We start from the raw sequence: 18,533 nt of genomic DNA on the forward strand, positions 1-18,533 counted from the left end.
CATTTTTGCTGATGATTTTATTTGGGGGGGGGACACAAAGTGAGGGTCCTCCCAGGAATTCACCTCACAAACTATTTGCTAGAATTAGAGGGAAAAAACGTTGCCCTTGTGAGACCTATCTATGTCGCCAGGCATGGGGCAAATAGCACATACCCCCCCCCTCTTCTGACCATTAAGTTATGTGTATTTATGATTGCTAATATTGTTTGTGTAATATCGATTGTTTTTTAAGATAATGGGTTTTAGTCATAGTTTTAATCATTAGATTTGTACCTATATTGTTTTTATTGTTGTTGTGAGCCGCCTCGAGTCTCCGGAGAGGGACGGCATACAAATCTAATATTATTATTATTATTATTATTATTATTATTATTATTATTATTATTATTATTATTATTATTATGTCAATACAACACAGCAAACGAGATTATTATTATTATTATTTATTATTATTATTATTATTATTATTATTATTATACCAGCAACTCCTCATAGGAGTATGTTCTCTAAAGATAACAGACCTGAAGAGAAATATGTATGTATGTGGGGTTGGTGGAAATAGATGGATTAACTGCCACTCTGTTTGGCAATCTGATTTTGTGTGGAATCCTGCATTTTCTCCCCCACACACATGTATTTATTATGAGCGTAATCATCCTTAATTCGGAAAGCGGCTGCATTTATCCACCCCAACCCCCGTTCCCAACCCCGCTTTGCAGCCCTCTCGGCAAACCCTCCCCCCACCCCCCGCTTTCTCTTCCCTCAGTAGTGGAAATCCCCCTTTAAGCCAGATGGGCTGCGAAAAGGATGGGTGGGGGGCGGAGGGTCTGGGCCGAGATGGGCCGCGCTGAGGTGGGGAGACGGATAAGGCGGAGCTCCGGGCCGTGAGTTTCCTTCTGCCTCCGCCTCCACAGCCACCCAACAATAGCAGGCCCGGAGTCGGGCCGCGGTCGCGGGAGGAGGATGCGCCAAAGGTACCGGGGGGCGGGGGGGTGCCTCCGTGGGGTAGCCCAGCTCAGGCTCGGTCCTCAACCCCACCGCTGTTTAGGGGATGGAGGAGCGGACGGTATGGGTGGCCGGGGGGGACGAAGTTTAAGAGCGCCGAGGAAGGGGCGACTTTGGGGTGGGCTTCAAAGGAGACGGGCGGGTGGGAAGAGGACGGGCGCTTTGGAGGAAAAAAAATGTCGGGTGTCTGAAACGGGGCAGCAGCCGCTGCAGCAGCAGGAGCCCGGGCATCTGCCAAGAGGAGGGAGCTGCCCCGACTTGTAGTTTGCAAAAGCAAGCAGCCGCGCGTTTGCAAAGCTCTCCCGGAGCCGGCAAGGGAACGTGTGGATCGAGGGGGCATCGGGAGCAGCGTGTAGGATTTGCGGGTAGCTGGGCTCGGAAGGCTGGCGGCGGGGAAAGGCGGTCGTGCCGGGGGGAGGGAGTAGAGAAGCGATTTTGCCTCTCTCCCACGGGTCGCCCCGAAAAAACTGGGTTTGGGGACCCGAGGCTGTGAAGTTCCGCCGTTGGACCCAGGATGCAACTGTAGCCGAAGGAGCGGCATCCCGAGGGAGGCTGTTGCAGAAAGGGCGAAATCGGGAGATTTCTTCCGCTTCTGCGGCAGGAGAGCGTTTGTTCTATAGAGGGGGAAAGAAAGAAGGGGGGGGGAAGGAGAGGGACCGCTGCTACAGTTTGCATTTCTTTTTCTCGCTGGGGATTTAGATTGAAGGGACGCCCAGATGTCTCCGCGTTCTCCCATGCAGTCCGCGGGATCTGTTTTGTAGGGCTCTTTGTGCCGTGCATACAGAGGTTGGCCCTGCAGTTTCCCCTTTTTTCCTCCCCCCCCCCCAAAAAAAAACACGGAAATGCAATGCAGCCAAGAAAACGCAAGCTTTCCAGCACGTTGCTTCAGATCTGCTAAATGGCTATGATTGCTCAAGTAGCCTGGAGTGAGTAAGTATCCTGGTAGGTGTAAAGGCCAGCCAGGACTGTTTCTTGACGTGCAGCAAGGTTATGTAGTAAAATGTATGGAGGCAGAGGAGGGCGTCTTTTTTTTATATTTTATTTTTGCAAGAGTCTCTGGGAACTTGGAAAGGGGTAGTGAATTCAAAGGAAATGGTCTCTCTTTGCAAGACAGGCTGCCTTTTTTACAGGTAACTTCTGGTGTGGGTTATTGAACTAGTTGCAAAGCCAGAAATCCCAAATGACAAAATTCATTAATTCCCTGTATGTTTCAAATAATGTTACAGATGTGAGTATGGTGGGATATTGAGTGGGCCACAAGTGAAAAGCTGCTGTGCCAAGACTTTCTCCTGCGCCAGCTTTAGACTGATAAAGATTGGAAACTCCTATGTGATAGGGGATCTTTTTTCCATCTGGTATGTTGGGGTTGCATCTGCCGAGATATCCTTTAAAATATGGGGGGGGGGGGAAGCATGTTACTAAGGGTTTTTTTTTCCTTTTGAGGGAGAGCCAAACTATATCATAACTTATTTTCTTGTTGGAGCTGCAATTAAGGTGGGAATTTTATTTCCCAGTTCTCTTGCCCAAACCTGCTTGCCCTAGTTTTCTTCCAAGCTCAATGGTAGAATTCAGAGATTTTTGATGCTGCCTTTAAAAAGCACTATTCAAAGAGTTTATTTTTGTGTTGTTTTATGAGAATGTTAAAATATGCAGAGTGGTACTACTATGGTAGTTTCTGTCGATAACTCCTGGGTTTTTTCTCATCCAGTTGTTCTGAGGATTTTGGAAACTATTCTGTTTCCCCTGGGCTGGCAAATAGTGAAAACTCCTGGGATCATGGACGCTAAGCATAAATTTCTGTGGTGGTTGACTGAACTAATTCATTCCTCTCTTGAGACTCCTTTTTCTTTGAGTTCCACTACTGAGACGCAGCGAAATAACTAATTATTACTGAATGTAGAATAATCAAAATGCCAAAACCAGTGAATGCATTGCAAGGAAAGGAGAGTTCTTAAGCTTTGCTTTTTTAAAATATGGTTGAGCCAGACATATTTTTAACACGGCCAAGATGGTTTAAATATATCTTAGCTGTTCTGAAAATAGATGCATTTCAATACCCTGGTGTTTCTTAACCTGAGCAATTTGAAAATGTGTGGATGTCCAACTCCCAGAATTCCCTAGCCAACCATGCCTCTTAAAAATGCCAAGGATGAAAACCTTGTCCAGGAAAATTTGGGGATGGAATGGGATGGGATGACTGAATGGGGTCAGAGGGGAGAGAAAATGCTCAAGTGGATGATTAGAATTTTTCATATTTGTTCCCCAAAATCTGCAGAGCAGTTTTCTTGTGTGTTTTAAAATGATGAATTGCATAGGGAAATATGAAGATGGAACATAGACATTGAATTTATATATGGTATGCTTGTGTGTGAGTCTGTTAGTTTGTGGGGTTTTTTTAAATCTTTAAAATTTTAAATTGTTGATTACTTATGATTTGTCTTTTACATGTTGTGAGCCGCCCCGAGTCTTCGGAGAGGGGCGGCATACAAATCCAAGTAATAAAATAAATAAATAAATAAAAATAATAAATATCTGCAACTTTCAAATATATTTTTTAAAATTTTGTTTGAGTTTATGAAGAGGTGAGGTTGAATACTTAATCCTGCCTTGTATATGTTTTATGTTCCCAAAGCAAAAATTGAAATGCTGGGTTCTTCCTCCAGGGACAAAATTAGTGGCAGCTGCATTTGTCTTCATCCTTTTATATTCTTCAGGGGATTATTTAACAATTTAGAATAGAAAATGAATACAGTGATCTAACTTTTCCCCTTTCAGACCACTCTGAAGTAATTTCTTCAGCCATTCTGTAATTGGAAAGAATTATTTGAGTTAGCTGGCTAACCTCCCCCTTCTCCCCTACTTTTTCCAATTATAGCCCTTGCAGTTCAAACAAATCTGGCAAAGACTAGGCTGGAGGAGATTGAGCTATAGGATAAAGATTCTCCTATAATCTCTTTAAATTTGTTTCCTATTATAGAAATAAACTCCCATAAAAGTGGTTTGGGATTTTTTTTTTCCAGAGGGGGAATAAAAAAAAATAATTCTGGATCTTTGAATTTCTCAAACTCCCATTAGGTTGAATAATACCTTTAACTTTTTAAAGGCAACATAACTTATCTATAAACAACTCCTTGTATTTTCATGACCCAAATTAGGGTCTCTTTATGAAAATTATACATCAGCATGTGCTTTGAATTTTGGTTTGCATTGCTTGTTTGGTTTCTGCCCTTTGGTCTAAGAAGCACAAAACGATTTTCATTCCAACTTTTTATCTTTCCAACCAATCTGCAGGGTAGGCAAGTCAGAGAAGCTATAACTGCAACAACAACCAGTAAGCCTCAAGGCTGTGTTGATTTCCCTCTAATTTAAACCTTGCCATTCACCTATTGGGCTACATTTGGCAGGTTATTTTGTGTTTCTCAATTATAGCTATTTCAAGATGTGTGGACTTTAATTGTCAGAATTCCCCAGTTGATTGGGGAATTCTGGGAGTTGAAATCCTCATGTCTTAAAGTTGGCAAAGGATAAAGAACTTCATGTAACTTCTAAATTATCTTGGTCACTTCCTTTAGGAAGCTCATTAATAAATTGCAGGTTAGATTAGTGTTGTCTCTCTCAGTAGAATTTAGAGGTACCCTTGAATATATAAGAGAGTAGCCATCCTATTTGGCTATTCATTGATAAAGGGAGAAGTACATACAGTAGTTCTACTGATTAAGTTTGTCACTTAAAGTGGGAACATGGTGTATGTGGGATTCACCAATAAACTCCAGATTTGTGTTCATGCTTTCGATTTGCAGGTTTGTTTTACATAAAGCTCCAACATCAGCTTCTGCATTGGTAATGCAAAGCCACAGAAATGTTGGATGAATACTATTGCCTTCAATACAGTGGTTTCTGGCTTGACTTCTCACATCGTGGCAATCTTTCATAGCAATTTTACAGCATAATTTTCTTTCTTTAAATCTGACATCTAGCTGCTTGGAACCTTAGAATCCCCTGAAAATTACAAACTGCATCAAACTCTGTATAAAACATTGATCCTGACAAAACTGGATTTGGGGAAATGTGTCAAATTACAGATCAAGTAAAATTTGGTGGCTTTGGACACTGCCACCGGTTCTTTTACATATACTGTATCCAAGTAAGCGGGCTCACACATCCAAGAGCCAACACAATAAGGCCTCACTGCTCACTACTCCATTCTTTCCCACTTCTGCTACATCTCCTACTGCTCCTCCAGCCACTACCAGTATTTATAAGTCCTACTGCTGGAAATCAGTGTATCTGCTTTATGAACACATACACCTCTCTCCCACATGCTACTATCCTTGGCTGCCTCTCTGCTCACCTTTCACCCTTTATAGCCAACAATTACTGTAGTGGTTAAATAGAAAGAGTATTTAAACGGACAGGACAACAATAGCATTGGTGGTGGGTATTTTGTAGGCAGACTCTTCTCGCAGATAACTATTGCCCTGAGCAAATGAGCTTGGTTAAAAAATCAAACATGCAAATCTCAACATATGTGTTGAATCCAGAAATCTTACTTGATGGTATTAAGCAAGGCTTGTGTTAGTCATGTCTACTCCAGTACATCATGAAATTATGGGGAAGGTGCGTGGTCCTTGAGTTGTCATTTTGCCCTTTCTGCTAGTGCAACACTGCTTAGGGCCTCTCTGCCTAAGGAAACCAGCTCTCCTAAAATCTGCAGCAGGTCATATGGAAATATCCCCACTGTCAGAGGTCTGTCTTGGTGGTATGAAGGTGATGTATGGTGTGATGTGACAGGATGAGGGGTCTTTTTGCTTATTGTCTCAGGCAGTGGTGAAATTCAACTTTTTTTTTACTACCGATTCTGTGCGCATGGATTAGTGGGCATGGCAGTCTGCATTGGTTGCCGATCAGTTTCTGGTCACAATTCAAAGTGTTGGTCATCACCTATAAAGCCCTTTATGGTACCGGACCAGGGTATCTACGAGACCGCCTTCTGCTGCACGAATCCCAGCGACCGGTTAGGTCCCACAGAGTTGGTCTCCTCCAGGTCCCGTCAACTAAACAATGTCGTTTGGCGGGACCCAGAGGAAGAGCCTTCTCTGTGGCGCTCCGACCCTCTGGAATCAGCTCTCTCCAGAGATTAGAACTGCCCCCACCCTCCTTGCCTTTCGTAAACTCCTTAAAACCCACCTCTTTCGTCAGGCGTGGGGGAACTGAAACATCTCCCCCTGCCTATGTAGTTTTTTATGTATGATATGACTGTATGTATGTTTTTTTTAATATATTGGGGTGTCTTGCTTTTTAGCCTTTTTAAATGTATTATTGTTATTTTAGGCTCTAACTATTAGATTTGTTATTATATATTGTTTGTATCATTGCTGTAAGCCGCCCTGAGTCTACGGAGAGGGGCGGCATACAAATATAATAAATAAAAAATAAATAAAATAAAAAAATAAGGATACTGCAAAATCTCCCTACTCTGGGACCAGCCAGAGGGTGGTATTTGCCAGTTCTCTGAACTACTGTACTCAAAATTTCTGCTACCGTTTCTCCTGAACCTGTCAGAACCTGCTGGATTTCAACCCTGTTCTCAGATTGTAGATGTACTCCTTTGGGAGTAATGTTTAGCCCCTACACTCTCTGGTTTAAGGTACATCTTTTTCAATCATGCTTTTAAATGTGAGGTGATTTTTGTTATTTATTTTTACTGTGAATTATGTCTCTAATTGACGTTCATATGGCTTTTTTGTTTTTAAGTTTTGTAAACTGCTGTAAGAATTTGCTAAGACATAAATCAAATACCGTAAATAAATGCAAGATTTCAAGGAATGGGACATGAGAATGGTTTCTTTCTCCAATCAGAATATGTAATACATCAGAGCAGTATTTTTCAACCTTAGCCACTTTTAAGATCTGTGTGGACTTCAAGTCCCAGAATTCCCCAGCTAGGTGTTGAACTCCACATCTTAAAGTTGCCAAGGTTAAAAATCAGCGCATCAGAGACTGAACATTGCTGGGCTTGGTGTGTTACATCTTCTTAAAATCATTGTCAGGGCATGTGGATTGTAAGCCATGGCTTTAATAATAGTTTGTTGAGCAAACCACAGTGGGTTGATTTCTATGTCATGTAAAGCAGTAAACCACAGTTTATAAATAATGGCTAGATTTTCAAGTTACATTAAGCCAAAAGCAAATGAAAACCTGGATTAAACTAATCCGATGCCACAGGAGGAACCTCCTGCTCCTCATTTTGGCCACACATGGTAGAAGCGCTGTTGGATTTGACATTGGTCTATCGCCCCTGGATTCATTCTCTTATCTGTGGCCAGACGAGATGTCCTGGGGAAGTTTGTAAACTGAACATAACGGATGATGGAGAGCCTTGCTTCTGAGCTTCAATGTAGTAAATGTCTCTGGTGGTAGAACAGGGGTGTCCAACTGGCAGTCCGTGGGCCGGATGCATCACACGTAGACCATGCCCACCCCAGCTCCGCGAATGGGATGAATGTCACAAAACATCACGTGACAGCAGGGGGTGGGTTCTAGCTTAACCTTGCTGCCTTTTTGCTTCCTTGACAAATGCACAAATAAATTAAGGTGTGCTTTTTTTTAAAAGCCCAAAATAAGATGGCAACTTATGTTTGGTGCCGGAAACTCTGCTTCTGTACACTTGCAGAAGAACTTTTTTTTTTTAAAGATGGCGGTACTGACTAAACCAGATCCGTAACGTCATCGTGATGTCACCAGTGGGTCGCTGTGAGGAACCCACCTCTGCATGACAGCAACATGATGTCACAAGTTTGACACCCGTGTTGTAGAAGGTTTAATTTTAATATTTTTGATTATATTCTGGACTACTCCCAATGAATATGTCCTCTTTAAAAACTACCCCAACCTTAAACCAACCCCTCCACCCCCCCAAACCCACTACTGCAGCACCACCCGGGATGCTGCAGTAGTGAGTGCAGTGGTTTGGTTTTTGCTTTCCTGACAGTTGCTGGTTTGGGAGCAGAAGGATCGGGACTTAAATCTCTAAATCCAAACTCCTTCAAGATGACCCAGCAGATTAGCCCCAGCTGCATCAAATGTTTTCCCCATTCTTTTGTAAGCTGCGTTCTAGCCACCCTCACAAGCATGGAATGAGGCATGGGGTGGGGGGGAATCCTTGGAGGAAAAGGACTGGGGGGGGGGGGTTGGAGCTTTGTGTTTAAAAATAGCTCTTGTGGCTTCTCTTAGGTTGCCTGAATGCTGATGATGTATGTCTTTAAGGCAACAATCCTTTGATGATGGGTGCACAACTTTGAACTCTCTTGGCTTCTCTTTCAGGCAAAAGGTTGGGCTTGTCATAGTGTCCATCACTGGGACCCTAAGGAAAGGTAAGAAACTGCTGGGAAAGAGCTAGGCCAAGGCATTAGCTGGAATCATCCATCATCCTGATGTGTGGGTGGGAGTGGGGAAGCAATCCACTCCCCGGACATCACCTGCAGTCCATCTAATTGTAGTATGATCAACATGAACTGGATTTTATTGGCATGGTTTTGTAGTACTTTATTCAAAAATTAAAGGAGGGAAAGTGGAAGCAGAAGACCTTTGGGGCAGTGGTTCTCAACCTTTCTAATGCCGTGACTCCTTAACACAGTTCCTCATGTTGTGCTGACCCCCAACCATAAGTCTAGCGCCAATTCTCCCAACGGAGCTTTAAGCGAATTGGCAGGAAGGTCAGAGGGATACCCCTACTGTAAACACCTGATTGGTCGGATTGTAAAAATATGTTCCAAGGCACTGGAATAGAAGCTTTATTTCCTAACACCTTGGGAAATTTGTCTTTTCCCATGGTGTTAGGCGACCCCTGTGAAACCGGTCGTTCAACCCCCAAAGGGGTCCTGATCCTCAGGTTGAGAACCACTTCTTTGGAGGCTTCCAATTTCTACCTTCAACCCCCTGCCCCCCCAACAGCGGTCCCTGGGCCCGATTTCAAGCTGCTTTGGGTGGCTTGGGAGTTAAGAATAGAGTTGGGAACTCAGAGACTTCCGACTTCTACTCTCAATAAAGTAAAGAGAGAGCAAAACAAATAGGCTCCACAAATTCCAGTGCTATCATCCATAGCCCTGGATTAACCATTAAGCAAAATAGGCATGCCCAAGGGACCCCAAGGGAAGGGGCCACCCCAGAATCCCTGTCCTGCCATCATGTTTGTAAGACTTTTACTGCCACACTCAATTTTAGTTTTGTCCAGCTCTTACTGAGTTTCTGAGTCACTTAAGCAATGGAAATGGCCATAGGGCACCACTGTTGGACTGGGTTTACGGCCTTAATCCTTGCCTGCATCACTGTGTTACCAGATGGTCTTCTGCATCCCTTTGGATAATTGTCAGGGGCTGAACTGTGGCCCAAAAGCATGCTCTAAGCAGGGATCCCAACTCTTCCCTCATTCCTGACCACCCTTTGTGTTAGAAAAATCCCAACAGCGTTATTGGAGGCAGTTGGTGAACAGCTTTGCTATACCAACCCCCCCCCCTTTGAAATAGCTGGTGGGTCTTTTATTGTGGCGGGAGCATGAAACATGGTTCTCTTTTACTTGCCCAAAGGAAACAATGTCTGAAATTGAGCTGCAGAGTGAGATGAAGCCAGAAGGGGATGGCCATGAGCCAAGGACACCCCAGGACCTTCTGCAGAGACTCCGGGAGCTGGAGGTACGAGGCCTGATCTTGTCTTCTTTCTGAGTTAAGAGGTTCCAGAGAGGAGGGCACCGGCTGAATGAAAGGCTGGCAGAAGAAGTGAATTGGGATCTCATTGCAGACAATTCATTTCATGGTAGCCAGGCAGCATCTGTTATTTGAGCTGCCTCCCAGCATTGGCACATATAGATGGTCTTCAGCTTACAATCGGTTGCTTATGGCTGATAAACCTACTGGGATTGTACTTAAGACCTGGATTTGAAATGCTTTGGGTGCCTGGCAATGAGGCATATTTATAGCCACTTGCAGCAACTCGCTATCATGAAACAAGGATTTTGGATTTTTTGGCTGAAACCCACCAGCATTTACCCTCGGATTTTCAGCAAAACTAACTGATAGTGAATTATGGATTCACTGAAGTTTGATTACCACAGAGTTTGATTACCAGAACTTTGAGAACTACCTATACAGAAATAATATGAATATTATATGAGTCTATTAGGAGAGCCCCAGCTGGCATGGGTGAATGACCTAAATTTGTGTTGCTCCCTTGGTGTTACAAGCAACAGTCATTCACTCCCAGTTCCCCAGAATTGGCACCCTTTTTTCCAACATGGCTTACAGGGAAAGGTAAAGCCCACGCACCAGAAATATAGGCCCAAGTGAGTCAAGGGTTGTGTATTCCTTTTCTGCCTCTTCCTAATGTGAGTTATAATGCACTTTGCACAGGGGTGGGCTACTGCCCGGACGGTGGGGACGAACGACACAGTGGGGAAGCAAAAATGGAGCTCCACCCCAGGGCAACCAATTTGCACTGAAAGATGTTGAAAGAAAATGCAGGGCTTCCTGCATAAGCCACGGCCACTGTGTGGTAGTAAAAAAAATTGGTAGCCCTTCACTGACTCTGCATAAACTTTGCATTCTGGGGTTCTGAGTGGGGTACATGAGACGTGTTTACAAGGGATGGGACAACAATACAGTGTTCCCTCTATTTTCACGGGTTCGAACTTCGCAAAACGTCTATACCACGGTTTTTCAAAAATATTAATTAAATACTTCGCGTTTTCCCCCCCTATACCACGGTTTTTCCTGCCTGATGACGTCATATGTCATTGCCAAACTTTTGTCTGCCTTTAAAAAACATTTTTAAAAATAAACTTTTAATAAATAAACATGGTGAGTAATAATCTAAATGGTTGCTAAGGGAATGAGAAATTGCAGTTTAGGGGTTTAAAGTGTTAAGGGAAGGCTTGGGATACTGTTCATAGCCAAAAATAGTGTATTTACTTCCGCATCTCTACTTGGCGGAAATTCGACTTTCACGGGCGGTCTCGGAACGCATCCCCCCTGAAAATTGAGGGAACACTGTACTGTTTGACCTGCTCTGGCTTCTGAAAGGAGCTGCCAGCCATTGAACCTAATGACCTTTAATCCTTCACTTTCCCCCCCATGGGCACAGGTAGAAAACGTAGCTTTGCAATGCTGTAGAATAGGAACTTTCCAGGACAAGAGAAGTGGGTGGAGCAGAGAGAAGAAGGAAGGTTGTCCATGCTTCATTTCTTTTCCTATATGCCCCCTGGAAAGAAACTCAAGGTCCTCTTTTATTCACTCGCAGCCTGATTCTTCTCTATGTCCTCAGGCAGAGAATTTGGCTTTGGTGCAAGCCAATGAGAACCAGAGGGAAACCTACGAACGCTGCCTGGATGAGGTACTGCTGCTTTGCCTTCTTCTTTCCCCGACAGCACCTTCTGATGGAGGGACAGCTTCTCCCTTGGCGCTTATATTTGCTCCTCTTTCCTCTTTTTCTGCAGGTAGCCAACCACGTGGTACAAGCGCTGTTAAACCAAAAAGTGAGTCCGTCTCCAAGACTTGGCCTTTGGGGGTTTGGGGGCATCTTTGGAATTTTGAGAGCTGTTAAAAGTGGAGGCACACAAAATTCTGCAGAAAGCAGTCTGGTGAAATTGCTCCTTTGTAGCCCCCCAGAGGCTTTAACCCACTTTTATTTTTCCTAGGCTTGCTCCCCACCCCTTTTCCCATTTTTTTTACTTCCCAAGAATGTCTCTATGGGTTTCAATGGCATTTAAAGAGGATACCAGCCACTGCTGTTTTGTTTTAAAAGCCATGCAAGTTTCCTGAAACATTGAAGTCAGCAAGCAAATGAATTAACTATTATGGGCCCTTTGGTGCCTGCGCTGACTGTATCCTCTGCTGGGCTTCATTAAGAGGAGAGGAGAAGGAACAAATGGAAGTCTAGTATGCGTTATGGGAATTTTTATTTATTTTTGTACAAAATCAGTGGTGACTTCTGGATAATGGAATTAGCTGTGATCCTGCTTGGAGGTAGGAACATAGAAGTAACTGCTGAGTAAGAAAGGTTAGGCTTGTTTGTGCTCAAGGGAGAGAGGCATTGATACAACAATCAACCTCTGGATATTGCATGAGACCAATTAGAAACAGCCCACTTGTTGCTAGCAGCATGGACTCTTCCACCACAGTATTTCCTGTGATAATAATCACAGGGCCTTTTAGAAGAGTCCAAATGCTCCTGTTAACCCATACAACGTTTTTAGATAGATCAGTGTTGCCTGTGTTCCAGATCACATCCCCTCTTAACCTGGTGGTCAAGAATGAGAACTGAATGAGGACTTTATAATTCACTCAGACTTAAAAGCAGAGTACTGCTGTCCTCGCCTTGCAACAGTTCACTTAGTGACCATTCAAAGTTACAGTGGCGCTGAAAAGAAGTGACTTATGGACATTTTTCAGACTTATGACCGTTGCAGCATCCCACGGTCACTTGATTTACATTCAGAAGCCTAACCCCCTCCCTCATAGTTATGACGGTTGCAGTGTCCCAGGATCACATGATCATCTTTTGCAACCTTCTGACAAGCAAAGTCAATGGAGAAGCCAGATTCACTCAATAACTAAGTTACTAACTAAACAAGTGAAGCTTAATAAATGTGCCAAGAAGGTTGTAAAATGGGGCAAAACTCACTTAACAAATTTCTCACGGAAATATAAATGTTGGGGTCAATTGTGGTCGTAAGTTGAAGCCTACCTGCATTTTAGGCATCCTTCTCCCCCTTAGACTGAGCTTCTTGGCCTATTGTCTTCCCTAGAAATCTTATGTGTATCCCCCATAGACCTCCAGAACTGGTTTTAAAAGTGTGATTAAAGAGAGAATGGGGTGAAACTGAGTAAGTTTAGTTGGTTTAGTAAGTTTTTAATGATGAAGTCACCTTTAGGTTTTGTGCTCTTAGTGTTTGGAATGGGAATGTCTGGACAACTTTTGACCACAAGTCCTGCCACTGGCCTCTATAGTCAGAGATGGAAAAAATGCAGTCTGGGACAACATTCAGCCCACCAGGTTTCTTTGTGACTCCTCCAAAAAGGTTGGGCCAAAAATAGGACCTCTAATTCATGCTTTGTGTAATAGGGCAGGAGTGGGGCTAGGAGGCAAAACAAATAGCTTTAGGTCTTGGGTGGTTACTTAGAATACTTCTTTCTCAAACACCCAAAATTCCCTCTAAATGGAGGACGTGGCTTAGCCCACTTTTGGAATGCAATTCTCATTGTTCTAAGCAAAACCAGGTGTAAGCCTTGAGCAGATAGTAATTGTGTATCCCTGATACAGATGAAGGACAGGCAGATAATAGATCTTAGTTGCTTGGTATCATCCTGCATCCTGATTAGCTCATCACCCAAAGCTACTTATTAATCCTTGTGTGGGCAGGATTTTACCTGGCATTTTTGCATGCCAAAAATACTGTGTCCTGCTCTGTATTAAGCTCCCAGGAGTCAGCAGGGAAAGCTTCAGTATTATATCCCTCTTCCTCCTCCTCTTCCTCCTCCTCCTCTGCAGTATTTTGTCATGTGTCTGTTAAATATGATCAAATATTTATGCACATCCTTAACCTGAATTATTTGTGCAAGTCAAAGGATTCTGGGGGGTTGTGGGGGTTGGAAGGGGATTTGTGTGCCTTGATGGCAAATGCTGATTTCTCCTGAATTCACTTTGACCACAAAAGACTAACCTAGAAGGTTCCTGTGGGGAAGGGAGGAAACCACACAAGAGCATTTGGTGGTCCTCTCATGACTTTAGCTTACAGGTTAGATCGGTGATGGTGAACCTTTTTTTCCTTGGGTGCCAAAAGAGCGTGCACATGTGCTATCGCCCATGCGCGAGTGTCCACACCCATAATTCAAAGCCTCCTGGAGGCCCTCTGGAGGTCAGAAACGGCATGTTTCCCAATTTCTGGTGGGCCCAGTAAACTCCCAGGCTCCAAAGGCTTCCCTAGAGCCGGGAGAGGGTAAAAGGGCCCTCCCCCATCGCCCTTTGGAGTCTCTGGAAGCCAAAAACGCCCTCCGAGAACCTCTGTGTGAGCCAACAATCAGCTGGCCCGCACACACATGCATGTTGGAGCTGAGCTAGGGCAACGCCTCGCGTGCCAGTAGATATGGCTTCGCATGCCACCTGTGGCACCCGTGCCATAGGTTCGCCATCACTGGGTTAGATTCTCTGTTCTCAGGATCTCCGTGAAGAATGCATAAAGCTGAAGAAACGGGTCTTTGACTTGGAAAGGCAAAACCAGGCTCTCAGCGATCTTTTCCATCGAAAGCTGACTTCCGGATCTCTCTCCCAGGTATGTCCTCTTGCCTTTCGTCACCCTCCTTTCTTATCACGTGCTCAGCTTCACATGAACAGACCAGATTTGTTTTTTGCAGAGTGGGTGGGTTTTAGGTGACCGCATACAGAGAGAGTCCTGGAGCGATGGAGCTTTAAAGAAGATTGTTTTATCTAGCTCAAATGTATGGGGAAATTTTGCATTTACAGGTTGGATCGTATTTATTTTATTTTATTTTTATTTATTTATTCGATTTTATGCCGCCCTTCTCCTTAAACTCAGGGTGGCTTACAACATGTTAGCAATAGCACTTTTTAACAGAGCCAGCATATTGCCCCCACAATCCGGGTCCTCATTTTACCCACCTCGCAAGGATGGAAGGCTGAGTCAACCTTGAGCCAGTAATGAGATTTGAACCGCTGACCTTCAGATCTACAGTCAGCTTCAGTGGCCTGCAGTACGGCACTGTATCTGCTGCGCCACCCCGGCTCTTATCATACGCTCTCTTTATTTAGTACGCCAAGCCAAAATTCTGCTTAGTCATAGGTTACTTGAATGAAGTTCAGTCATTTTGGGGCCATCACAATTGCTTCTGATTCGGCCCAGTTGTAAGAATCGGTACCGCTGGCGGCAGGAGGCTCCACCCGCCTGCCTGGGACGCTTCTGCACATCGCATGCACGAACCTGTAGTAAAGGGGTTTTAGATACTCACTACTGATCCCAATGCTAATGATACACCTTGGTGGTGTATCAGTGTGGCTGCTGGGTTCACATCAGGCGGGGGTGGCTACTTACCGCCGCGACTGGTGTGATGTGAGCACAGCTTCGAGTCACTGGTGTGCACATACCTGCACAGGAAGCAAAAATCTCATGAGAGGACGCACCTGCACTATTTTGGAAAATTTTATGCTTCTGTGCATGCGCAGAAGCAAAAAATTGCCTAAATCCCACATGCACGTCCCTTTGTGAGATTTTGTTTCATGCGCAGAAGTAAAATCTCGCTGGGACACATGTGCATGCACGCCGGCAATTTGTATTCTATTTGTATTTATTAGATTTGTATGCCGCCGCTCTCCGAAGACTCGGGGCGGCTAACAACAATAAAAAAGATAATGTGAACAAATCTAATATTAAAAATAATCTAAAAAAAACCCAATTTAAAGAACCACTCATACATACAAGTATACCATGTATAAATTCTATAAGCCTAGGGGGAAGGAAAAATTTCAATTCCCCCATGCCTGACGACAGAGGTGGGCTTTAAGGAGCTTACGAAAGGCAAGGAGGGTGGGGGCAACTCTGATATCTGGGGGGAGCTGGTTCCAGAGGGTCAGGGCCGCCACAGAGAAGGCTCTTCCCCTGGGTCCCGCCAAACGACATTGTTTAGTTGATGGGACCCGAAGAAGGCCAACTCTGTGGGACCTAACTGGTCGCTGGGATTCGTGCGGCAGAAGGCGGTCCCAGAGATATTCTGGTCCGATGCCATGAAGGGCTTTATAAGTCATAACCAACACTTTGAATTGTGACCAGAAATTGATCGGCAACCAATGCAGACTGTGGAGTGTTGGTGTGACATGGACATATTTAGGGAAGCCCATGATTGCTCTCGCAGCTGCATTCTGCACGATCTGAAGTTTCCGAACACTTTTCAAAGGTAGCCCCATGTAGAGAGCGTTACAGTAGTCGAACCTCGAGGTGATGAGGGCATGAGTAACTGTGAGCAGTGAGTCCCGGTCCAGATAGGGCCGCAACTGGTGCACCAGGCGAACCTGGGCAAACGCCCCCCTCGCCACAGCTGAAAGATGTTTCTCTAATGTGAGCTGTGGATCGAGGAGGACGCCCAAGTTGAGGACCCTCTCTGAGGGGGTCAATAATTCCCCCCGCCAGGGTTATGCACGGACAGATGGCAATGCAGGGCTGCGCGCACAGCTCCATTTTTTGCTACCGGTGCGCAGCGTGGCGTGTACCGGGTAGCAACCCGGTACTGATTCACATGTATTTCCAAGCAGTGGGGGAATTGCTGGAAGTATGTTGCATGGATTTGTTTTTGAAGGTGCTGTCATTCAGGGTGCCTGCTCTCTGCAAGCAGATCTCCTGGAGCCACTCATTCTATTAATTGTCTCTTCAGACTCCAGCCCATCCGGCTTCCTTGCTCTCCAGCCCATCCCCGATCTCCCAACCAGGCCCGGTAGAGAACCTCCCGGTTTCGTTTCCCCTGGGACGGTGTCTGTTGCAGAGAGAGGTATGTTCTGCAAGGCCTCCTGTTGTCCGTTTTTGGATTGCCACCTGCAGGTACAGACCTGCTGGTGCTACCGCCTCATGCTCGGGCCGCTCAGATAGCTTCCCTGCGCATCATACATCATTTAAGACGGGGAGAGAGAATTTAAAGGGTTTTTTTGGAATGAGGCCTGGAGCCATTAATTGATGCAATGCTGCACAAGTGCAGGCTTTTGATGCAGTAGACGTCTTATGCTGTGAGTTCATGGCTCTGACCCAAACCGTGAGATGTGGCAGCAGCAATTTCTTTCTTCTTTTCCAAGGGGGAGGGGAAAAAGAGGAAGATCAGAGTTACCAAAGGAGAACTGTTGTGTTGTGTGTAGGGAAACGGATATGGGATGGTTCCTTCAAAACTGGTTTCAAAAGTTGGGTCAGGCAGGTTTGTTCGTTTGATTGATAGATACATGTTTCTAAGGTCACTCGGCTTGATAACTTTGGTCAGCGCATGGGATTTTTAAAAGCAAAGTTATAAAATAACAAGTACAGTGGTACCTCATCATACGAACTTAATTGGTTCCAGGAGGAGGTTCGTAAGGTGAAAAGTTCGTAAGATGAAACAATGTTTCCATAGGAATCAATGTAAACGCAAATAATGCGTGCAAATCCTTCAGGAAAATCCCAAACTTTAGAAAAATGTTTACTCTTCCAAGCTGCCCCTCCCTTTTCTTTCTTCAAAAAAGAGGGGAAAAAGAAACCCCTTCATCCCAGCAGCAGCTGCTTGGGTTCGTAAGGTGAAAATAGTTCGGAAGAAGAGGCAAAAAAATCTTAAACACCGGGTTCGTATCTTGAAAAGTTCGTTAGAAGAGGCGTTCGTAAGATGAGGTACCACTGTACAGATAGCAATAGCATTTAGATGTCAGGCCGAAGTATTCATGCGGAGTTAGAGGGTTCAGCCTGACACAACACAAGGGGGTAGTGAGTAGTCAGAGGGGAAAGTTACTAGACACAATCAAACCTTTAGCTAAACCCATCCGGTTCCAACAAGTGGATGGTTCCCTCGTAGGCGGGGTGCCGGCCACGCTCCTGACAGAACTAGTTGAGTTACAAATAGGTCGACACCGTGAGCTTCTGCAGTTCATAGTTGCCCCCCAAATGTCAGAAGCGGAATCTGTATGTCAGCGTTCTAAATAGCATCTGAGAAATAAAGCAAGTCCCAGTCCATTTCTCTCAATCAGAGCTTGATTAATTAACAGAACCTTGTTAGCTACGCCATTGTCATTCCGATTCTGAGTACTTCCCAGAATCCCACCTAGGTTAATGTTCATCTTACATCTCCCACATCCACAAGTTCATCACGAGAGCCAGTCTGTGTGCAGAAGCTTATCAACTTCCTCTTCTCTTCAGTTGAGGCAGAACAAACGGTGGCCTTGGCATGGAGAAAGGAATCTTTGGTTGTGTCTAGTAACTTTCCCCTCTGACTACTCACTACCCCTCCCATCCCACCTTGTGTTGTGTCAGGCTGAACTCTCTAACTCCACATGAAGACTTATATTCTGCTCTACAATGCTTTACAGCCCTCTCTTTAGCGGTTTACCGAGTCAGCCTATTGCCCCCAACAACTTGGCTCCTCATTTTACTGACCTCGGAAGGATGGAAGGCTGAGTCAACCTTGAGCCTGGTGAGATTTGAACTGCCAAATTGCAGACAGCCGGCAGTCAGCAGAAGTAGCCTGCAATACTGTACTCTAACCACTGCGCCACCATGGCTCGTAGAAAGAAAAGATGGTCATCCCTGTAGAAGAAAACAGTCACTAACCACCCAGTTCTAAACAGGGAGAATGCAGAGAGGCCTCTTCCTGGACCCATGGCTCTTGCTTGAAGACAAGCAGCAGCTGTGCTTAGGAGGGACTTTGTACACTCCTGGGTTGTGCCTGTTCTTGGACCGGAAGGCCCTGCTCACTTGTTATACTTGCCCTTGTGAATCTCCTGTTTGGACTACTGCAGTGCAG

The 18,533-nt window shown here is 44.8% G+C and overlaps 1 protein-coding gene across 1 annotated transcript in view; it reads left to right on the plus strand.

Moving 5' to 3' along the window:
• Positions 1-845: 845 nt before the first annotated feature.
• Positions 846-18,533, plus strand: part of NCKAP5L (NCK associated protein 5 like) — a 31,945-nt gene continuing 14,257 nt past the window's right edge. Inside the window, 7 exon segments of the mRNA XM_070740656.1 lie at positions 846-974; positions 8,329-8,378; positions 9,591-9,695; positions 11,320-11,388; positions 11,492-11,530; positions 14,213-14,326; positions 16,437-16,550. Coding sequence (XP_070596757.1) covers positions 9,597-9,695; positions 11,320-11,388; positions 11,492-11,530; positions 14,213-14,326; positions 16,437-16,550 — 435 coding nt within the window. The 5' untranslated portion in view covers positions 846-974; positions 8,329-8,378; positions 9,591-9,596.

This window comes from Erythrolamprus reginae, chromosome 2, assembly GCF_031021105.1.
Source record: "Erythrolamprus reginae isolate rEryReg1 chromosome 2, rEryReg1.hap1, whole genome shotgun sequence".
In the NCBI taxonomy this organism is placed as follows: Eukaryota; Metazoa; Chordata; class Lepidosauria; order Squamata; family Dipsadidae; genus Erythrolamprus; species Erythrolamprus reginae.